General features: G+C 35.7%; 1 protein-coding gene across 7 annotated transcripts in view; it reads left to right on the forward strand.

Annotated features, from left to right (window-relative positions):
- The window catches only part of WWP1 (WW domain containing E3 ubiquitin protein ligase 1), a 142059-nt gene that overhangs the window by 33211 nt on the left and 91712 nt on the right, over window positions 1–17136 (forward strand). For all 7 annotated transcript variants that reach the window (XM_043601311.1, XM_043601306.1, XM_043601312.1 and 4 more), the window contains 3 exons: window positions 139–229; window positions 11722–11860; window positions 12479–12603. In XM_043601311.1, the coding sequence (XP_043457246.1) occupies window positions 160–229; window positions 11722–11860; window positions 12479–12603 (334 nt within the window). In that variant the 5' untranslated portion in view covers window positions 139–159. The remainder of the gene's footprint in view (window positions 1–138; window positions 230–11721; window positions 11861–12478; window positions 12604–17136) is intronic.

The following is a 17136-nucleotide window of genomic DNA, read 5'->3' on the forward strand; positions in this document are numbered from 1 at the left end:
AATGGAAGACAATGTGAATATGTCATTTGATGAGTTGAAAATATTGTATTAGGTATAGTTTCCTAATTGATTTAAACTGTTTTAATCATATTGAAAATTACACTCCCTTGTCTAACACCTGAATACACTTTTTAATAGGTTTAAGCTGAATATTGGGACATGGCCACTGCTTCACCACGTTCTGATACTAGTAATAACCACAGTGGGAGGTCACAGTTACAGGTAACTGGTAAGTTATTTTCATAATAACTTAAAATAGCAATTCCCTGCTGAACCTTCCTTTTTAATACGCAATTCAGCAAACTTATTCCATAAGTGTCTTTTCTTTTAGTTTCATACTGGTATGTTTGTTGCAATAGGCCTTAAAGGTAGAGACCTTCTAAAGTATTTTATTTATTCAGTAAATATTTATTGACCCTGTGCTGGATGCAGGGAAGATATATCCTCTTTGGTAGTGGGAAAATTTGGGTATTAGAAAAAACATCATTGAAATGGTTCTTAAATGGTTACTAGAGTAGAAAGGATGCTGAAGGCTGTTTTTCATGTATTTAGCCATCCAGTTATTGGCCAGAATTTAATTGGGATTACATATAAGAAAACATAAGGCCCTAGTTCTCCAGGAATTTACTGTGTAGTATTAAGGCAGGTTTGTTTTATATGGACAATTATCATACAGAGTGATTATTCACTAGATGCAGTGAGAACTTAGAGGAACGTGTCTTTACTCTGCTTGGGATCGGAGATGGCCTGCAGACACAGGAGAATAGGGTAAGAGAAGGACTCAGAGCATAACACTTTAACTCTTGCAGGAGGAGTCAAAATTCATCTCAAATTAGATTGGAAGCAAAGAGCATTAGAGGGAGAGGGAACAGCATTTGCAGAAGATTAGAGAGTCTTCGTTAGCAGGTGAATTCATTCATTATATATCAACAATATAAATAACTGCAAGATAAAAAATTCCTGGAGGTAAAATATATATTGGGGAGAGGGAGAGGGAGGGAAGAGAGTTTATAATAGCAAGATTGGCAGTGGAATTCTAGTTAGACAATGAAATGAAATAAATACATGGTACCCAAAGGAACCACGTTCTAAAATAATAAGTGAAAGATGTGGAGTAGTGTGCATAGTATACAACCATATGGATATAAAAAAGGAGAGATGTGTGTATGCAGCTCTGTGCTTAGAATATCAGAACCAGTATTTGCCTCAGGAGAGGTGGGATTGAGAAGATACTGTAAGAAGATACTGTAATTCCTATGGTACTTATGCATGAGGTCAGTTGTTCCTAGGGTTTTCAGTGACCAGGGCTAGGAAATGTTTATGTCTTAGAAAGCAAAAACCAAATCCTGAGTTCATGCTGATATTTCAAATTCAAAATGGCTGTAGTCTCTACATACCATTTTCCACTAAAAGGAGAAAAATGATATTTTTACTTTGTTTGACTTTATATTTCTATCTCTCTTTCTCTTAACCCAAAAATCAAAATCTTAATTCCAGATGACATTAACATAATTATGTCTGTTTTATCCTAATGCACACATACAGATTGGCAACATTAAAATTACTAAAAACAATAGACCCAGTTTATGATTTCTTTGTGAGTTTCCCTCCTTAGGGTGTATAGTCAGGATACCATGTTTCAAAGTAACTTAAAATAGTTTCCCATTTGGTTATATCACCAAGTTGATAATCAGTTGGGCTTATTGCTTTCAGTTATTTTTATTTTTGTTTATTGCATGTAAAACATTTATATAGTTCTGGAGTTAAAACTGTTAAATCAAGGTATATTTGGAGAGGTCTGGTTACTCCATGCCACTCCTCCCCCTTCTCTCCTTACCTAAAAATGTACATAAACATTTTTATTAGTTTTAGTTTGCTTTTCCATTGCTTCTTTTTGTTTTTTTAATTTTTTTAAATGTTTATTTTTGAGAGAGAGAGAAAGAGAGCACGAGCAGAGGAGGAGCAGAGAGAGAGGGAGACACAGAATCTGAAAGGTTCCAGCCTCTGAGCTGTCAGCACAGAACCCAATGTGGGGCTCGAACTCATAAACCGTGAGATCATGACCTGAGCTGAAGCCCGATGCTCAGCCGACTGCGCCACCCAGGCGCCCCTGCTTCTTTTTGAAAATTTAAGCAGATATGTATAGTATATGTGTTCATATCTCTCCTCCCAACCCCCACTTCTTAGGCACTTTTCTTCATTTTACAGTATTATCTTGGAGCTTGCTCCATAGCAGGATATATACCTTTCTGTTGTTGCATAGTATGTACTCTGTTGAATAGACCTACCAAAGCTAATTCAACTAGTCTCCTGTTGATGGACATCAGGATTCCATTCTTTTGCTATTACAAATAGTGCTACAATAAAGATTTATACGAATGTCATTTCTTGTTTTTGCTCATGTGTCTTTAGGATAGACTCCTAGAATGAAATTGCTGAGTCAGGGAGTAGACACATGTAATATTGCCATTTATTGGCAAATTCCTCTCCATATGGTCTGTACCATTTTGTGTTCCCGGATATCTAAGAGAGTGCCTATTTCCCCATAGCTTCATCAAAAGATGTTATCAAGCTCTGGGTTGTTGACAGTTACGGAAGAAGTAGTATCTTGGGAGCGCCTGGGTGGCTCAGTTGGTTAAGTGTCCGACTCGTGGTTTTGGATCAGGTCATGATCTCATAGTTTGTGAGTTCAAACCCTGTATCAGGCTCTGTGCTGAGAGCTCAGGCCTGCTTGGGATTATCTCTGCTGCTCCCCCACTCGGGCTCACTCTCTCTCTCAAAATAATTTTATTTTTTTAATGTTTATTTATTTAAAAAAAATAGTAGTATCTTGGTGTCATTGTAAATATCATTTCTCTCATTATGAGTGAGGTTGAGCCATGTTTAAGGGGTATTGTATTTCATCCTCTGTGAACCATGGGGGTGTATGTTTTGAAGCAATTCCCTGGATGATTCTGATGTGTACTTCACTTCACAACCACCTAGGTAGGTAATTCCTAATATTTCTTCTTTTGCTCTACATAAGAGGCTTACAGCCACATTTTTCATTTTCAGTGTTATTTGTGCAGGACCTGTGGCTAACATATCTGAGGTGTAACTTTGTTTTTGGTCCTGACCTTTGTGTGAGTTCTTAGTTGAAATAACAAAAACTTGATCTGATTGATTTGAGCCAAAAACTAACTTACTGAACAGCTATCAAGTAGCTCATAGAATCACCATAAGTCTAGAGAACCAATTGGAAAATAGTTGTGGACCAGAGAAGTGCAAGTAGCCAAGATAATGCCACCATGGTATTTATCATTTTGAGTATCAATTACTCTTTTGAAATATAGTGATAGTCTTGGGAAACTGAACTTGGACCTATGCTAAATGGCACCAGATTTTAGTCCTTGCTTTTCTCTTTTCCCCTTTCCTCCCCTCCCCTTTTACCTTTCTTTCATTTTGTTGATCTAATTTTTTAAAAATACGAAGTACCGTAAAATCCACAATCTTAACTGATTTAACAATACCTTTTGGAATAAATATTTACTATTTTACCAGTAAAGACTGAGAATCAGATCAAGTGTCTTCTGTTAGGAAAATCCCAAGGTTTTAGGAGTCTAAGTTGTCTGTCGCTCCTTTTATTAGAGAACAGTGACCTCTGTTGATATTTCTTCTTTTTTTTTTTTGTTTTGTATTGATATTTCTTTTATTTTTAAAATAATCAGTACCATGTTTAAGACCCTTCTGCTATTACAGTTTGGCAGGTATGATTTATAAACTGACATATTCTATTAACTGATTTATTTTTATTCCTATTTCTGTTCTTAACACATCTGATTGGCAGTAGCAAATAAGAATATGAACATTGATCATGGAAAGAAGGAAAACTAAAAAAATTAAAAGAAAGTTACCCACCGTAATATGGTGATCTACTAGAGTAAGGCATGCACATAAGCATAGTAGCAAACATATGCATACCATCTAAAAATAGTTGAGATTTCAGGCTTTCTTTAGGAAAGGATAAGAAACAGAGTGCAAGGCATATAAAAACGTAAGACTTGAGATTGAAAAGCTAATGCACTGTTATGTTCACATTTGTAAATTTTTAGCTATTGTGTCTTCTATTACTTTCACCTTTTAAATTGTGATCATATGTATCATAATTTTGTATGAGTGTTTTAACTTTAACTTTATTTAGCTTTATTCTTTTCAAATGCTTCAACATTTATGGAATAATCTATCGTTTCCCATTGATTTGAAATGCTACCATGATCATATACAAACATCTTATTCTTTTTTTCATCTCTGCCCCTTACATCATAGATTATTTTAATTTTCATTTAAAAAAAAATTTTTTTTTAACGTTTATTTATTTTTGAGACTGAGAGAGAGAGGATGAACGGGGGAGGGTCAGAGAGAGAGAGGGAGACACAGAATCTGAAACAGGCTCCAGGCTCTGAGCTGTCAGCACAGAGCCTGACGCGGGGCTTGAACTCACGAACCGTGAGATCATGACCTGAGCCGAAGTCGGACGCTTAACTGACTGAGCCACCCAGGCACCCCTTTAATTTTCATTTTGTAGTACTTTACAAAATATATTGGGAGAAGTCTCATTACTTGGTATTTTAAAATATATCTGCACCATTCTCTCTCTCTCTCTTTTTTTTTTTTTTTTACCTTTCATTTGAATTTTTGAGTCGTGCCTTCCCTTTTCCTCTGCTGCCATACCGTCCCCAAACTCCCTCAAAACCAATATTAATGTTTTCATTTAGATCATTTAAAAATAACGTATTAAGGGTGCCTGGGTGGCTCAGTCAGTTAAGCGTCCATCTTCGGCTCAGGTCACAATCTCACAATTCATGAGTTTGAGCCTGCATCAGGCTCTGTACTGACAGCTCAGAACCTGGAGCTTGTTTCAGATTCTGTGTCTCCCTTCCCTCTCTCCCCCTCCCCTGCTTCCAGTCTGTCTCTCTCTCAAATATAAATAAACATTAAAAAAAAATAATGTATTAAATTAGAGATAATTGAAATCTTTCATTGTTAAAACTGCCAAATCCAGGAATATATCATGTCATTCCCATCAAGTCTTTTATGTCTATCTGTGAGGTTTCATAGTTATCTTCATGCAGATCCTCTACATTTATTAAATTTATTACTAGATTTGGGGGGGTGGGTAGGCGTTATTATTTTTTTCCTGTTTTTATTTAATTTATTTCTTGGGGTATTTTTAATTTATTTTTTTAATATACATCCAAATTAGCATATAGTGCAACAATGATTTCAGGAGTAGATTCCTTAATGCCCCTTACCCATTTAGCCCATCCCCCCTCCCACCCCTCCAGTAACCCTCTGTTTGTTCTCCATATTTAAGAGCCTTTTATGTTTTGTTGTCCTCCCTGTTTTTATATTATTTTTGCTTCCCTTTCCTTAGGTTCATCTGTTTGGTATCTTAAAGTACTCATATGAGTGAAGTCATATGATATTTGTAATTCTCTAATTCGCTTAGCTTAATACCTTCTAGTTCCATCCATGTAGGTGCAAATGGCAAGATTTCATTCATTTTTATTGCTGACTAATACTCCACCATATGTATACATGTGTGTGTGTGTATGTGTATGTGTGTGTGTGTATATATATATATATATGTGTGTGTGTGTATATATATACACACACACACATACACACACACCGCATCTTCTTTATCCATTCATCCACTGATGGACATTTGGGCTCTTTCCATACTCTGGCTATATTGTTGATAGTGCTGCTATAAACACTGGGGTTCATGTGCCCCTTTGAAACAGCATACCTGTATCCCTTGGGTAAATACCTATTGCTGGGTCATAGGGCAGTTCTATTTTGAACTTTTTGAGGAACCTCCATACTGTTTTCCAGAGTGGCTGCATCAGTTTGCATTCCCACCAGCAGTGCAAAAGAGATCCTCTTTCTCCACATCCTCGTCAACATCTGTTGTTGCCTGAGTTGTTAACGTTAGCCATTCTGACAGGTGTAAGGTGGAATCTCATTGTGGTTTTGATTTGTATTCCCCTGATGATGAGTGATGTTGAGCATTTTTTCATGTGTCAGTTATCCATCTGGATGTTGTCTATGGAGAAGTGTCTATTCATGTCTTTTGCCCATCTCTTCACTGGATTATTTATTTTGGGGGTGTTGAGTTTGGTAAGTTCTTTATATATTTTGGTTACTAACTTTATCTGATATGTCATTTGCAAATATCTTCTCCCATTCTGTTGGTTGCCTTTTAGTTTTGCTGATTGTTTCCTTTGCTGTGCAGAAGCTTTTTATTTTGATGAGGTCCCAGTAGTTCATTTTTGCTTTTGTTTCCCTTGCCTCTGGAGACATGTTGAGTAAGAAGCTGCTGCGGCCAAGATCAAAGAGGTTTTTGCCTGCTTTCTCCTCAAGGATTTTGATGGCTTCCTGTCTTACATTTAGGTCTTTCATCCATTTTGAGTTTAGTTTTTTGTGTATAGTGTAAGAAAGTGGTCCAGGTTCATTTCTCTGCATGTCGCTGTCCAGTTTTCCCATCACAACTTGCTGAAGAGACTGTCTTTATTCCACTGGATATTCTTTCCCGCTTTGTCAAAGATTAGCTGGCCATAGGTCTGTGGGTCCATTTCTGGGTTCTCTATTCTGTTCCATTGATCTGAGTGTCTGTTCTTGTGCCAGTACCATACTGTCTTGATGATAACAGCTTTGTAATACATCTTGAAGTCCCGGATTGTGATGCCTCCTGCTTTGGTTTTCTTTTTACATATTGCTTTGGCTATCCGGGGTCTTTTCTGGTTCCATACAAATTTTAGGATTGTTTGTTCTAGCTCCTTAAAGAATGCTGGTGTTATTTTGATAGGTAATACATTGAATTTGTAGATTGCTTTGGGTAGTATTGACATTTTAACAATACTTGTTCTTCCTACCCATGAGCATGGAATGTTTTTCCATTTTTTTGTGTCTTCTTCAATTTCTTTCATAAGCTTTCTGTAGTTTTCAGTGTATAGATTTTTCGCCTCTTTGGTTAGATTTATCCTGTATTTTATGGTTTTTGGTGCAAGGAATTGATCCCTTGATTTCTCTTTCTGTTGCTTCATTATTGGTGTATAGGAATGCAACCGATTTCTGTGCATTGATTTATATTCTGTGAGTTTGCTGAATTCATGGATCAGTTCTGGCAGTTTTTTGGTGGAATCTTGGGTTTTCTGTATAGAGTGTCGTGTCATATGCAAAGAGTGAAAGTTTAACCTCCTGCTGGCCGATTTGGATGCCTTTTATTTCTTTGTGTTGTCTGACTGCTGAGGCTAAGACTTCTAATACTGTGTTGAATAACAGTGGCGAGAGTGGACCTCCCTGTCTTGTTCCTGACCTTGTTCTTGAAAAGCTCTCATTTTTTCCCCATTGAGGATGATATTAGCACTGGGTCTTGAGGTGTTATTATTATGAGTGGGTCTCTTAAATGTTGTCTCTTTAGATACACGCATACGGACTCTTTCTGATAGATTTTTCAGTATTTATGTAATCTTAGAAGAGAGGACGTTTTGTGTATAACACCAAAGGAAACTTATTAAATGGGAACATAAAGTTTATCCTATGTATTTCACTAATTAGAATCTTACTTGAATTAACAAGGTTATCTTTTAGTTACTTAAAATCATAGCATTTTAGTTATTTATATTAAATTTTTGCCCAAATTGTCTTTTAAAAATCACTTTATTTACCTTGCTAGCACCTAGTATTATTGAAGACTTTGCCAATAAAAGGTGTAAAATGGATAGATTTTGAATGTATCTGTACTTAACTCAGAAGAGTTAATTCTATACAGTAAATAAGAATAATAATGATAATAATGATAGAGTAATAGTTACCATAAGTGGGTGCCAGGCATGCATTTATAACAGTTGTACTTGTAGGCTTTCCTTCACCAATCCTAAGAATCAGATACTATTGTTCCCCTATTTTTCAAATGAGAAAATTGAGGATCAGAGAGGTTAATTGATTTACTTAAGGTCAGATATCTGGTAAGTGGCAGAGTTAAAATATGAACCCAGGGGCGCCTGGGTGGCTCAGTCGGTTAAGCGGCCAACTTCGGCTCAGGTCATGATCTCTCGGTCCAAGAGTTCGAGCCCCGCGTCGGGCTCTGTGCTGACAGCTCAGAGCCTGGAGCCTGTTTCAGATTCTGTGTCTCCCTCTCTCTGACCCTCCCCTGTTCATGCTCTGTCTCTCCCTGTCTCAAAAATAAATAAAACGTTAAAAAAAAATTAAAAAAAAATATGAACCCAGATGTGTCCACATATGACTTATTTTTTTTTAAAGCAGTTTTAGGTTCACAGCAAAATTGAGAGGAAGTTACAGAGATTTCCCATATACCTCTGATCCTATACATGCACAGCCTCCTCCATTAATAATCATTCACCAGAGTGGGGCGTTCATTACAATTGATGAACCTACTTTCACACATCATAGTCACTCAAAGTGCATAGTTTACTTTAAGGCTCATTCTTGGTGTTATACCTTCTGCAGGTTTGGATAATTGTATAATGACCTGTATCCATCTTTATAGTAACATAGAGTGTTTTCACTGCCCTAAAATTCTTCTGTGCTCCAACTATTCATTCCTCACCCATTCCCCAAGCCCTGGCAACCACTGATCTTTTTACTGTCTTTCCTGGAATGTTGTATAGTTAGAATTATGCAGTATATAGCCTTTTCAGATTGACATTTTTCATTTGGTAAAACTAAATAAAACTTAAATATGCATTTAAGTTTTCTCTAGGTTTTTCTGTGGCTTGATAGCTTATTTCTTTTTAGTGCTGCATAATATTCCATTGTCTGGGTATACTACAGTTTGTTCATTCACCTACTGAAGGACATCTTGGTTGCTTCTAAGTTTTGGCAGTTATGAATAAAACTGCTGTAAATATCCATGTGTGTTTTTTTGTGTAGATACAACTTTTCACCTCCTTTGGATAAATACCAAGGAGTACAATTCCTGGCTCATATGGTAAGCCTGTGTCTAGTTTATAAGAAACCAACAAACTGTTTTTCAAAGTGGCTGTACCATATTGCGTTCCCACCAGCAATGAGTAAGAGGTCCTGTTCCTCCACATACTCCGCAACATTTAGTGTTGCTGGTGTTCCAGAGTTTGGCTGTTCTAATATGTATGTGTAGTGGTATCTCATGGTTGCTTAAATTTGTTTTTTTCAGATAACATTTTAAACAGCTTTTCATATGCTTACTTGTTGTCCACATACTTATTTGGTAAAGTGCTGTTAAGGTCTTTGGCCCATTTTTTAAAAATAAGGTTGTTTTCTTATTGTTGAGTTTTAAGAGTCCTGTATATATTTTGGACAACAGTTCTTTATCAGATGTGTCTTTTGCATATATTTTCTCTCATTCTGTGGTATGTCTTCTTATTCTCTTGACATTGTACTTCATTAATGTTAAAAACTTCTGCTCTGCAAAAGACAACTTATCAGTTGTTTCTTTCATGGATCATGCCTTTGGTGTTGTATTTAAGAAAGCATCACTATACCCAAGGTCATGTAGATTTTCTTATCTTCTAAAGAGTTTTATGGTTTTATGTTTTACATTTAGGTCTGTGATACATTTTGAGTTAATTTTTATGAAGGATGTTAGGTTTGTGCTTGCATTAATATTTTTGCATGTAGATGTCCAATTGTGCCAGCACCATTTGTTGAAAAGACACCTTTTGCTTTTAACAGCATGCAGTATTGCCTTCCCCTTCTAGTGTATTGATAAGCCCTGCTTATTTTGAGGAAATCACTCTTCAATTTGGAGTGAAGAATCTTGGGTGGGGGACTTTTTGAGAGAGAGATGTCTGTGCCTTCTATGTCGCTACAGTGGTGTTGAACTTAGAGCAATTTGCAACAGAAGGATGGGAATGAGTTTTGCCAAGACCCTGATAATAGCACTTCAGGCATACCATTGAACACTCTGATTGTTTTATGTTACCAGTACTTAATTATAGTATTTCTTTGAGTCTCTCTTGCTGTACTTCAGATATTAATTAAAGATATACTATATTTCAAATACTTGTGGCAGCATTTGTCACTTTGTATTTCAGTGATTTATTTGTGTGACTGTTACTATTTTCTCACAGTAGAATGGAAGGCATTAGCTTATGTTCCTATCCTTAACATGTGATACAGATACGGCATGGAGGAAGTGTTCCACTTTCTCATCTCAGACCCTTGTATTCATAGGTAATAGATGATAGAGGTGATCTTGATAAGTTGTTATTACTGCTGGTAGTCGTAGTTTGCGCTGAAAATACATACTCCTTATTTGAATTAGTATTTGTAAAAATTATTTAAAATTAATTGCTTAGCTTAAATAGGTCTTCCTCCAAATCAGGTCAATTTGATATAAAATTCACTTTCTGTGAAGGGTTATGGTTAATTTCTCAAATGACATTTTGATATTAATGTTTTTATTTGAAAAAGCAAATACTTCCCTTTTTTTGGAAACCAAAAAACCGGATAAAGCATTTTTTTAAATATTGCCCAAGTTCATATAATTTTCAGTAGGCAAGTATGAAACACTACCTGTAGTGCACAGGTTAATAGGTATGTTGAATCTGAAGATACTTACCTTTCTCTTGATGCTTGATGCAGTTCATTATTAAATTCAAATGGTGGTTGGCAAGGATGTGGAGAAATTGGAACCCTTATATCCTGCTGGTGGGGATGTAAAATGGTACAACTACTTTGGAAAACAGTCTGGCATTATTCAACAGAGTTATCATATGACCCAGTAGTTCCACTCCTAGGTGTATGCCAAGAGAAATGAAAACATATGTCCACACAAAAACTTGTGCATGAATGTTTATAGTAGTATTATGCACAATAGACAACAACCCAACAACCCAGTAGAAACAGCCCAGATCTCTATCAACTGAAGAATGGGCAGATAAAAAGGATATCTGTACAGTGGAATATTATTTGTCAATAAAAGGAATGAAGTACTGATACATGCTACAACATGGATGAACCTTGAAAGCATGCTAAGTGTGAAAGAAGACAGTCACAAAAAACCATATGTTATATGAATCCATTTCTGTGAAATGTCCAGAATAGGCAAATCTATAGAAATGGAGAGTAATTGGTAGTAGCCTAGGGCCAAGGGGGAGGGCCTGGGAGGAAATAGGGTGACTATGTGGGGTTTCTTTTTGGGGTGATGAATATGTTTTTAATTCACTTATGGTGATGGTTGCACAACTGTGAATATATTAAAACCATTGAATTATAGGGGCGCCTGGGAGGCTCAGTCGGTTAAGCATCTGACTGGCTCAGGTCATGATCTTGCGGTTTGTGAGTTTGAGCCCCGCGTCAGGCTCTGTGCTGACAGTTCGGAGGCTGAAGGTGCTTCAGATTCTGTCTCCCTCTCTGTCTGCCCCTTCCCCCGCTTGTGCTGTCTCTCTCTGTCTCTCAAAAATGAATAAATGTAAAAAAATTAAAAAAAAAACATTGAATTATACAGATTAAATGGGTGAATTATATGGTATGTGAATTTTATTTCTGTAAAACTGTCAAGAATTCAGATGATTCTTGGGCATTATCAATAATAGCCCTTTTGTATTGTTTCTTCATTCTCCAAGGAAAAGAGTTTAAGTTGCTTAAGAAGCACAGTTCTGTTTTTATTGATTTATTACTACAAAATACTATTTGTTTACATGTATTCACTACTGATTATCATGTTTCTGTTAGTTTCTAGTGCCAAACTAAAAAGAAAAAAGAACTGGTTTGGAACAGCAATATATACAGAAGTAGTTGTAGATGGAGAAATTAAGAAAACAGCAAAATCCAGTAGTTCTTCTAATCCAAAATGGGATGAACAACTAACCGTGTAAGTACCTTGCATAGAAATGCAAAATTTCCAAAAGGGAAAGTATGCTTGAAAATCTTTTGTGACTTTGTTGTTGTAGTTGCAAGATGACTTCAAAGTAGGAGTGCGATTTTCTAGTGTGAATATACAGTTTTAAGTATGATGAGACTTTTGGTTAATTTTATTTTCTTTAGAGAGGAAGTATAATAATTCTTGCTTTTTGTTTTATTAACTGCATTATTCCATATACCCATATTTTCTGTTACTGTCTTGTAAAAATAGTGTAAAAAATCAGTTATCCTTAATTTTGTCATTTGAAACATAATGTTGGCATAGTAGAAGTGTTAAAAAATAATGCCATCAGTTGTCTTAAATCTTTAGGAATTTGTTCAAATAGAAATAGTGTTATTGTGAAATCTCAACAGGACTGTTGATCTATTGCTGCTATTTTGGTTTGCTAATTATAAAAATTCTTAGTTACTGAAGTCCTAATATACGTGAAAGCAAGTCATTATTTTTATAATTCAGATAGTTTACTGTTTCATACAGTATTTTTTCTCAAACTGAATTCATGGCTTTTTAAAAATTATTGAAGTAAATGTATACTCCTGTATTTTTGTTATAATTTTACCCATACAGAAATGTGACCCCACAGACTACATTGGAATTTCGAGTTTGGAGTCATTATACTTTAAAGGCAGATGCTTTATTAGGAAGAGCAACCATAGATCTGAAACAAGCTCTGTTAATACACAATAGAAAATGTAAGTTTTTGTTCTGATCTTTGTTTCTTTAAAAACTTATTTTAGACTCTTTACAAAGTATCCTGAAGTCCAACAGCAAAAAATAGTTTTGTATTTACAAAAGAGAACTTTTAGTTATTGCCTGTGATTGCTTTTAAGTTTGTGGTATTACATGAAATAGGAAGTACTCTGACCTTTCTCCATCTAGCAGATTTACAGGATGATCTTAGTTATCCATGAGTACCCTGTTATCAGTGATCATCAGTGATTTATTATTTTCTTATTACATACTTTAAAACTTGACAAAATGAACATAATTTGAGCCTATTGCTAACTTTGTTAGTAATTTGTACAGGATAAATTCTTACTCACATTTTCTTATTATATAACTAGTTCATTATAGAAAATACAGAGAATATACAAAATCATAGAGGAATATAAATTATCTGTAATTCTATCCGAGGATAACCACTCCTCATAACTTGGTCTCTTGTCTTTTTACTGTTCATAGATACATATTTCTTTTTTTGCATCTACTGGTTTATCCCCTGCTTTTTTCATTTAACAATGTAATATGAACATAATGTTTACATGATACTAAATATTTCTAGCCTGGGTAAGATGGTTTAAGCTTCAATTATTTGTAAATCTCCTTCATTGCATGCAAAAATTTTGGGGTATCCTTATGTTCATAATTCTGGGATAAGAGTTCATTTCTTTTAGCGAAATCTCAAAATATTGGGTGGTCCAAAGAGTCTGGTTTATGATTTAACTTATCCCTTATTGTTTAACATTTAGGCAGTTCCTAATAGTTCACTCAAACCAGTGCCCCTGTTCAGATCTGTAAATCTTCCTGTGCACTCCTTTATTTCTTTAGAAATTTTCTCATTTCCAAAAGATGTGCTGAGTTACAGGCTAAAATGCTAATGTTTTAAATAATGAATTGATTTTTTAAAGTTTTTTTCTGTTTTTAACAAAAATCCACATACAACCTAAAAATCCGTGTTTGATGTAGTTTTTGGACATAAGGAGTTATGAGTCAAGAAAATGTAAATGCCTTACCAATTTTTATGTGTACGGATGTTTTAAAAAAATATTCTTTTGAAACAATGAAAGTTTAATTCCCTGCTATGCCATGGCTTTTGGTCATGCAATTCTCTCTTGGTTATAGAAATAAGTAGTAGGTCTTTTAAGCATATAATACCCTGCCTGGTCTGATGGTGGCTGGATTTGTGCTTTTTTCTTGGCTATATGGTATTATTGGTATAAATATATAATACCTCAGTTAACTTCTGTTATTTCAGAATTATGTTTGGTTTTGCCAATTTATATTAGCGTTTTCTGCATTTGATTAAGTTTTGCATGAGACTTTTTTTTTTTTTTTGAGTATACTTGATGTACAATGCTACATTAGTTTCAGACATACAACATAGTGATTTAACAACTCTATATTTAGGCTGTGCTCACCACAAGTGTAGCCACGGTTACCATACAAAGCCATTAGAACACCACTGACTATATTCCCCATGCTGTACCTTGTATGCTTGTGACTTATTCCGTAACTTGGAGCCTATGTCTCCCACTTCTTCACCCATTTTTGTCCATCCCCCATCCTTTCCCCTCTGGCCACCATCAGTTTGTTCTCTGTATTTGTGTGTCTATTTCTCCACATGTAAGTGAAATCATATGTTATTTGTCTTTCTCTGACTTGTTTAACTTAGCCTCTAGGTCTGTCCATGTTGTCGCAGATGGCAAGATCTCATTCTTTTTTAGGGTTGAGTAATATCCCTGTGTGTGTGTGTGTGTGTGTATGTGTATGTGTGTGTGTGTGTGTGTGTGTGCGCGCGCGTGCGCGCGCGCGCACACACGTGTATATAGATACATAGACACACGTATATATGTATATACGTACATATATACACACACACACTCCACATCGTTTGATTTTTTTTTTTAACTTTTTTTTTTTTAAGTTTTATTTATTTTGGGAGGAAGGACTGAGATAGAGGGAGAGACAGAATTCCAAGCAGTCCCCACACTGTTAGCCTGACGCAGGGTTGAACTCACAAACTGTGAGATCATGACCTGAGTCCGAATCAAGAGTTGGACACTTAGCTGACTGAGCCACACAGGTGCCCCCACATCTTTTTTATCCATTCATCTATTAATAGACATGGGTTCTTCCATATCTTGGCAGTTGCAAATAATGCTGCAGTAAACATAGGGATGCATGTATCTCTTCGAGTCAGTGTTTTCGTTTTCTTTGGGTAAATACCCAGTAGTAGAATTACTGGATCATATGGTATTTCTATTTTTAATGTTTTGACAAACCTCCATACTGTTTTCCACAGTGGCTGCATCAATTTATATTCCCACAACAGTGCACATTCCCACAACAATACATTCTCCACATTCTCCCCAATACTTGTTATTTCTTGTTATTTCCATATTCTGACAGGTGTGAGGTGATACCTCATTGTGGTTTTGCTTTGTATTTCCCAGATGATTAGTGATGTTGAGCATCTTTACATGTCTGTTGGCTGTCTGTACATTTTCTTTGGAAAGATGTCTGTTTAGATCCTCTGCCCATTTTAAATGTTTATTTATTTTGAGAGAAATAGAACAGGCCAGGGAGGGGCAGAGAGAAAAAAAAATCCGAAGCAGACTTTGCTGTCAGCTCAAAGCCCCGACATGGGGCTCACAAACTGAGATCATGACCTGAGCTGAAACCAAGAGTTTGACACTTAACTAAGCCACCCAGGCTCCCCTCTACCCATTTTAAATCAGATTATTTGGGGTTTTTTGGTGTTGAGTTGTAGAAGTTTTTTGTTTTTGTTTTTATTTGTTTGTTTGTTTGTTTTTTATCAGTCCCTTATTGGATAGATCATTTGCAAATATCTCCTCCCATTTACTAGTTCCCTTTTTGTTTTGTTGATGGTTTCCTTTGTTGTGCAAAAGGTTTTTCATTTGGTGTGGTCCCAATAGTTTACTTTTGCTTTTGCTTCCCTTGCCTGAGGAGACCTTTCTAGAAAAATGTTGCTAAGGCCAGTGTCAAAGAGATTACTCCCTTTATTTTCTTCTGGGAATTTATGATTTCAGATCTCACATTTGGGTCTTTAATTCATTTTGAGTTTATGTGTGTGGTTTAAGAAAGGGGTTCAGTTTCATTTTTTTGCATGTAGTTAGCCAGTTTTTCCAGTACCATTTATTGAACAGATTGTCTTTCCCCCTGTGCATTCTTGCCTCCTTGGTCATAGAATAACCATATAAGTGTGGGTTTATTTCTTGGCTCTGTATTCTGTTCCATTAATCTATGTGTCTATGTTTGTGCCAGAACCATACTGTTTGATTATTATTGCCTTGTAGTATATCTTGGAAGTCTGTGATTATGATACCTCCAAGCTTTGTTCTTTTTCAAGATTGCTTTGGCTGTTTGGGCTCTTTTGTAGTTCCATACAGATTTTAGGACAATTTGTTTTAGTTCTGTGGAAAATACTATTGATATTTTGATAGGGATCGCATTAAATCTGCAGATTGCTTTGGGTAGTATGGACATTTTAACAATATTCTTCCAACCGATGAATATGGTATGTCTTTCCATTTCTGTCATCTTCAATTTGCTCATTAGTGTTTTATAATTTTCACAATATCAGTCTTTTACCTCCTTGGTTAAGTTTATTCCTAGATATTTTATTCTTTTGGTATAATTATAAATGGAATTGTTTTCTTTTTTTCTTAATTTTGTAAAAAAATTTTCTTTACTTAAAAATTTTTTTAATGTTTATTTATTTTGAGAGAGAGAGAGTGCACGAGCCGGGAGAGACAGAAAGAGAGAGAGAGAGACAGACAGAAACCGAAGTAGGCCCCAGGCTCCATGCTGTCAGCACATAGCCCAACATGGGGCTTGATCCCATGAGCTATGAAATTATGACCTGAGCCAAAGTCAGATGCTTAACCTACTGAGCCACCCTGTTGCCCCAGAATTGTTTTGTTAATGTCTCTTTCCCCTACTTCACTATTAGTGTATAGAAATGTAACGGATTTCTGTATGTTAATTTTGTATCCTGAAAGTTTACTGCATTCATCTATTAGTTCTGATAGATTTTTGGTGGAGTCCTTAGGGTTTTCTGTGTGTGGTATCATGTCACCTCCAAATAGTAACAGTTTGACTTTTTTCTTGCCATTTTGGATATCTTCTCTTCTTTTTCTTGTTTGATTGCTTTAACAAGGATTTTAAATACTATGTTGAATAAAAGTGGCAAGAGTGAACATCCTTGTCTTGTTCTTGATCTTAGAGGAAAAGCTCTCAGTTTTTACAGTGAGTATGATATTATTAGGTGTGGGGTTTTCGTATATGGCTTTTATTACATTCCCTGTAAACCCACTTTCTTTAATTTTTATTATGAATGTATGTTGAACGTTGTCATAAGCCTTTTCTGCGTCTATTGAGATGATCATATGGTTTTTATCTTTGATTTTGTTAATGTGGTGTATCACATTGATTTGTGAATATTGAACCATCCCTACATCCCCAGGATAAATCCCACTTGATTG

The sequence above is a fragment of the Prionailurus bengalensis genome, chromosome F2 (genome assembly GCF_016509475.1).
Source record: "Prionailurus bengalensis isolate Pbe53 chromosome F2, Fcat_Pben_1.1_paternal_pri, whole genome shotgun sequence".
NCBI lineage: Eukaryota > Metazoa > Chordata > Mammalia > Carnivora > Felidae > Prionailurus > Prionailurus bengalensis.